This window comes from Alosa sapidissima, chromosome 3 (assembly GCF_018492685.1).
Source record: "Alosa sapidissima isolate fAloSap1 chromosome 3, fAloSap1.pri, whole genome shotgun sequence".
Lineage (NCBI taxonomy): Eukaryota > Metazoa > Chordata > Actinopteri > Clupeiformes > Clupeidae > Alosa > Alosa sapidissima.
The window spans coordinates 38,333,448-38,340,541 of record NC_055959.1 but is presented as its reverse complement, the minus strand read 5'-3'; the positions used below and the strand labels follow the sequence as shown (position 1 = coordinate 38,340,541).

Here is a 7,094-nt window from a genome sequence, read left to right as displayed (position 1 = left end):
AGCGATATCAGTTATGTATATAACTGGATTATATTATTTCAGCGATATCAGTTATGTAACTAAATATAACTGGATTATATTATTTCAGCGATATCAGTTATGTAGCTAAATATAACTGGATTATATTATTTCAGCGATATCAGTTATGTATATAACTGGATTATATTATTTCAGCGATATCAGTTATTTATATAACTGGATTATATTATTTCAGTGATATCAGTTATGTATATAACTGGATTATATTATTTCAGCGATATCAATTATGTATATAACTGGATTGAGTTGAATGGACTCTGTGGATTTGGTCAGCTGATATGAGACCCAGACCCCACTGCTGCTCACCAGACAACACAGACAGGAAGAGAGGCACACACAGGTGTGTGATTAGCCAGCGGAGAGTGAGGTGTGTGTGTGTGTGTGTGTGTGTGAGAGAGTGAGGTGTGTGTGTGTGTGTGTGTGTGTGAGAGAGTGAGGTGTGTGTGTCTGTGCATGGAGAGTGTTGATGTATAGAGTGTAGAAGGACGACAAAGAGTGACCCTATGAGAGAGAAGTGGGTCATCCTGAGACTATTGTCTCCTGTGGAGAAAGACACACGCACACACACACACACACACACACAGCTCAAAGGACACCCTCTCTTTGACATACATTTCTATCAGACAACATGATCACATGTACTGTTTTAGATGGGGTGTTGTTTTTAGACGTCCTTTCACCAGGCCGGTCCGCAGATTGGACAATGTGACGTGCCTAATGCTAATGGACTCAGCTGATGCTAGTCACATTCATGCTGTCGCTGATGTACATTTATCCTTCTCTCAAACATTTAGCCATTTTGCCTGAAGAAAAGATCCTGTTGGTTTTTAAGTCCAATTCAATGAAACATTGAGAGCTATTCCATAGAGACGTACAGTTAGGAACAAACTTATTCATACCCCTTGCAAATATTGATTTAAAGTTGGTTTTCTCTTGACCAATATGTTTGTTCTAACTGAAAATTACACTGCCACATGCCAAACGGTTGTAAGACGATGTGGTAGAAACATGGAATCAGAAAAAGAAGCGTTTTCATCTTTTTTTTAACATTTTAATGAAAAATGGCATGTTCAAAATTAATCAGACCCTTTTTAAATAATCAATGGAAACATCTTTATTTGCCATCACAAATAAGATGACGGTGAGAGTGAGGTGTGTGTGTGTGTGTGTGTGTGAGAGAGAGAGAGAGTGAGAGAGAGAGAGAGAGAGAGAGAGAAGTGTGTTTGTGAGGAGCATTGGCAAAGTGTGTTTGTGGCTATTGATGTGTGTTTGTAAAGCATGAAGACTGTTTGTAAAGTGTAATGTGTGTTTGTGAGGAGTGTTTGCAAAGCATGTTTGTAAAGTGTGAAGACTGTAAAGTGTGATGTGTGTTTGTGAGGAGTGTTTGCAAAGCATGAACAGTGTTTGTAAAGTGTGATGCATGTTTGTGAGGAGTGTTTGCAAAGCGTGAACAGTGTTTGTAAAGTGTGATGCGTGTTTGTGAGGAGTGTTTGCAAAGTGTGAAGACTGTAAAGTGTGATGCATGTTTGTGAGGAGTGTTTGTAAAGTGTGATGCGTGTTTGTCTGGAATCCAAATCGCGACTGACTTCTTTTACTGTAATACGCACACACACACACACACACACACACAGACACGCACACACACGCAAACACACACCACATACAGAGTGGGAGGACACATCTCTCTGTTCTCTGTTATCAGAGGGTTGGACTGAGCAGCTGCTAGACACACACATACTCACACACACACACACTCCACACAAATAAATCTACACACCAACACAGACACACACAAACAAATCATCACAGACATCACACGAACACACAACCTTGTTGCGGTCTTTGTCCGCCTTCAGAGTCATCTGTCCTTGTAAACCCCCCCCCCCCATACATACACACAACAACAACAGTGTGTGACCCAAATATGAGCATTCATTGCAAAACAGTCCAGCTCAATAAAAGTGTCCCAGTAGCTTGACCTTACTGTACCATCCAGCATGATGAGTTTGTTCTCATCTATAAACATGGCCAGATGCCGCACGCTCTCCGTTTTCTGCTGAAGTCGGGGGTGGAGAGGATAAGGATGAGATCACAACTAGAGCTGAGTGGACCCAACGCCACCCCGCCAGAGAACCGGAGAGAACCTAATGACTTCTCCCTTTCTCTCACTCTGCCCGCCAGAGAACCGGAGAGAACCTAATGACTTCTCCCTTTCTCTCACTCTGCCCGCCAGAGAACCGGAGAGAACCTAATGACTTCTCCCTTTCTCTCACTCTGCCCGCCAGAGAACCGGAGAGAACCTAATGACTTCTCCCTTTCTCTCACTCTCCCCAACTGCAGGACCGCATTGTCAACTGAAACAATATCTGTCTACAAACGTCAACTGTCATGAATCTGTGTCAATGTTAAACAGCCTCTTGAAGGCAATTATGGCATACAATTGGTGCTTAACCCAGGAGTATACTGTGATCATTTGTGTTCAATTGTGTTATATTGTGATAAAACTGGTTTAAAATGGGACTTTAATTACACCTTGTGCCCATTATGTCTGGTGTGAGTGGAACACACTCTTATGTGAGTGATGCTCTAGTGATGATGGTGGTGATCACTCAGGGTGAAAATAACCAGCTCATCATTTTAAAAAGTCGATTTTTAGGCTATTTGCGTTCATCTAGACAGGATAGCGAGGAAGGACAGGAAGTGAGTGGGAGAGAGATAGATGGTTGTGGGATTGGGAAATGACCGCAGCTTGGACTCGAATCTGGGTCCCCGTGGGCACTTGGACCCGAACATGGAATGGACACTGTAGCGGTCACTTGCGCCACAGCAGCCCCACCCAGCCCATCTTGACCAGACTGGGCCAGTGCTAGACCACTGCTCATCTTGACCAACCTGGGCCAGTGCTAGACCAACCTGGGCCAGTGCTAGACCACTGCTCATCTTGACCAGACTGGGCCAGTGCTAGACCACTGCTCATCTTGACCAGACTGGGCCAGTGCTAGACCACTGCTCATCTTGACCAACCTGGGCCAGTGCTAGACCACTGCTCATCTTGACCAACCTGGGCCAGTGCTAGACCACTGCTCATCTTGACCAACCTGGGCCAGTGCTAGACCACTGCTCATCTTGACCAGACTGGGCCAGTGCTAGACCACTGCTCATCTTGACCAACCTGGGCCAGTGCTAGACCACTGCTCATCTTGACCAGACTGGGCCAGTGCTAGACCACTGCTCATGGAACTTCATGCACAGTTATGTGCATATGTGTTGTCACCCTTCTGGAAAACAAATGACTATGTAGAGTGTAGAAGGACGACAAAGAGTGACCCTATGAGAGAGAAGGGGGGGGGGGGGGGGGGGGGAGTGATTGAACAGCGCTCTCCTATACCTACATCCATGGATGAGGTGCCCTTGAGCAAGGTACCTAACCCCCAACTGCTCCCTGGGTGCTAAGATAAAGGCTGCCCACTGCTCCGGGTGTGTACTGTATGTGTGCTCCTACTGTGCTCACTGAGGGTGTGTGTTTGGATGGGTGTACACTGTATGTGGGTGTGTTGTACATTACCTCCAGATGGGTATAATGCAGAACACAAATTCCTTGTATATGCAAGTATACTTGGCCTATTAAACCTGATTTACATTTACAAAAAGAGTGCGATTGCTGCTTTCACATATACCCAATCGAACCGATTTTTGGGGGTAACGCTCCACGTTCCGAATCAACGAGCCAGGTGTGAAAGTACCCGTAAACTCGCCCAATTCTGTCCAAGAGTACACACAGCCACCACATGTTCCTTGTAAACGAAGTGTTCACATGCACAAACAAAGTGTTCACACGCTTACTCGTTTCAAAGAATATACTCCTTTCTGTTGTTTAAAACTTACGCCATCAGCAGAGCAGCATTGGCAGAGCTCCTTGCACGGGAATAGAAGTATTGGGGGGGGGGGGGGAGAGAAAGAGAGGAAAGGATGAGAGATGAAGGTAGAGAGAGAAAAGAAAGAGAAACAAGAGAGGAGAGGGAGCGAAAGACACCTTACCCTTCATATGTGATGGCAACCTTGTAAGTCACAGCAACCACTACAGTCAGTACAACACCAACTGGACTGGCATTCCTGAGAGAGAGAGAGAGAGAGAGAGAGAGAGAGAGGGATTAATAGGTGGACATCAGTTTCTTTGTCTGCCTCCATTGTCAAGATTACAGACACAGAGGTATGTGTGTGTGTGTGTGCGTGTGTGTGTGGGGGAGTCAATAGGTTGAGATGGGTCAGTTTGTCGGTCTCTCTCTAGCTAGTCTAGAGCAACACACCTGGATTCAGGTGAAAATAGGGCGGGGCAATGTTTGATTTGGAACAAGGCTTTTCTCACTAGCCAATCACGGAGAGGGGGCAGACGATGGCGTTTAGCTTGCCTTTGTAGCCATCTCTGGCTAGACTTTGCTTAGGGAAATGAGACATAACTTCTGCAGAGGTTTAAAGCAAATGTTACGAACTTCAATTTCTTCAAAAATCGACTCTAAACATACTTCAACTATGTTTGTATCGATTCGGCAGCCATTTCGCACTGGTTTCAGTAGGAACTTTTCCCCAAGAACATAACGGAAGAGAGATCAGTGGGCGTCTCTGAAAGTAGCTGTTTCCGGTTGTGAATGTTTTGGCCCAGAAGTTCGTTCAGCATGATGCGAGCTTCTGGGTAGCCAGAATACTCTCTAGTAATCATAGTATGGCATGCATCCAAGTGTAAGAGTTACCATTTAACCATACTCAAAGCATTCACAAACACACACACACACACATAAAACAGAGAGGGATGATCACACAAACACCCACACACTCACACAAAGGCACATAGCTACAAACACACACACACACCACACACACACACACACACACACACACACACACACATACACCACACACACACACACATACAAACACACACACACACACACACATACAAAGACACACACACAGGCACATGCATACAGATGCGCCCATGCAACTGTCCAGATGCAAACACACACACACCACACACACATACAAACACACACACACACACACACATGCATACAGATGTGCCCATGCAACTGTCCAGATGCAAACACACACACACCATGCTCATTTGGACTCATATGATGCAAACACACAAACACCATGCTCATTTGGACTCATATGATTCTTAAGAGCACATAAGTAATCTCTCCCTAAAATGTGCATGGCACAAGACTACCAATCAACCACATCATTCCCACTGCCCATTACATTAGTTCTACTGTTGCACTGCATGCGTCCAATCCTGTTGTGGAGCTGACCTAATTCTGCTTCTGTCACTATAGTTACAGACTTACAAGACACACTTCTGTAAGGACAATGATGAGTGGAGACGCCAATTCATTCGCTCGGATGGGGGGGGGGGGGCCTGATAACGGGGTCTGATAACGACTCACACATCTCTTCAGTCATCAAAGCTCTATTGAGACTCTATTGAAAGCTTAAGGCAATTTTTCACATAGATGGAAAAAAATGAGGTAAAACCGACTCCTCCTTTTAAGTCCTTTAAGCGGAAACAGTGCACAGTGGCACTTACAGGAGGAGGATATTTACTGGACTGTATAACAATCATTACTGATGCTCTTGTCATGCACACACACACACACGCACGTCATCTCACACAGAAGTAGGTCAGTCGGTCAGTCGGCCATGCCACTGCTAGACGATACATTTACCCAGCAGTCCGTAGGATGCTGTGTGTGTGTGTGTGTGTGTGTTTGTGAGGTGGGGTCTGCCTGTCGATGTCGTTGGGCACGTTTTGCGGTCCTCCTTTGCGGTCCTCCAACGACACCTTCATCCAAAGGAGGACCGCAAGACGTGCCCAACGACCCCACCTCCCAATCATCAGGACATACCTGCTCCATCTGTGGAAGAGTGTGCGGCTCCAAAATCGGCCTCCATAGCCACGTGAGGTGGCATCAACGCCAACAACGTTGACCAATCACCCCCCCCCCCCCCCCCCCCCCCAACCCCCTGGAACAAGCGTCATCATCGGACACAAACGTATGCTTCTGTATCTGTGTGGACAGCACACAACCAATCAACGTGGAAAGCATCATTTGTGGTCATCTATAATAGCTTGTTAACCAGTTTATTTGACCACCCTATGATGTTTGACCAGCTAGACCATAATGTCCGCAACACTGCTTTTGACTCCCATATATTTAATGCACAACAGGCAATGTTTCCACCCTGCGGGGTCCTCTTCAGGCTGCACCTGCCAGAAACATACCTTCAGCTGGTTTACCCTGCTTACCATGGTAATTCAGCTGGTTTACCCTGCTTACCATGGTAATTCAGCTTGTTTTGCTTGTTGTACCACCTCAAGCTGGTCATTGTAGCTGGTGTTGCTGGTCTTACATTGCTGGTTTAACTGGCCATGCCAGCTTCTGTTGGTCATTCTAGAAAACCAGCATGACCATCTTACACCAACTATGTCAAGTTTGGCAGGCTGGTCACCAACATGACCATCTTACACCAGCTATATCCCACAAGACAGGCTGGTCACACCAGCATGAACATCTTACACAAGCTATATCCCACAAGACAGGCTGGTCACACCAGCATGACCATCTTACACCAGCTATATCCCACAAGACAGGCTGGTCACACCAGAAAAGACCAGCTAAAACTAGCTACAAGTACAAGCTGGCTTCTAGCTGGGTTTTTTCCCCAGCAGGGGTTGAACAGCATTTTTTAAACAATGAAGCAGTCCAGTGAGTATATTTTCAGCTAAATTAGCTAGCCTATAACTCTCCAGTTCTGTTCTGCAGTGCCTACTGTAGGTCTGGTCCACACAGACACATGTCTATGTGATGAGTGAGTGAGAGAGGTCAGTGAGGCTTTGCAAGGCTTTGGGCCAGTTAGCCAGAGTGTTTCAGTGACCCAGGGAGAGACAGCATGTGTTATGCTGAGCGCACAGTTCTGGTCCAATCGACCCACACATACACAGACACGCACACATATGCACACATACAGCACTCATGTTTGCATATAAGTGCACACAT

General features: G+C 45.9%; 1 protein-coding gene across 2 annotated transcripts in view; it reads right to left on the bottom strand.

Moving 5' to 3' along the window:
• pemt (phosphatidylethanolamine N-methyltransferase) overlaps nucleotides 1-7,094 on the bottom strand; it is a 200,400-nt gene that overhangs the window by 4,344 nt on the left and 188,962 nt on the right. For both annotated transcript variants that reach the window (XM_042086130.1, XM_042086133.1), the window contains exon 6: nucleotides 4,078-4,152. In XM_042086130.1, the coding sequence (XP_041942064.1) occupies nucleotides 4,078-4,152 (75 nt within the window). The remainder of the gene's footprint in view (nucleotides 1-4,077; nucleotides 4,153-7,094) is intronic.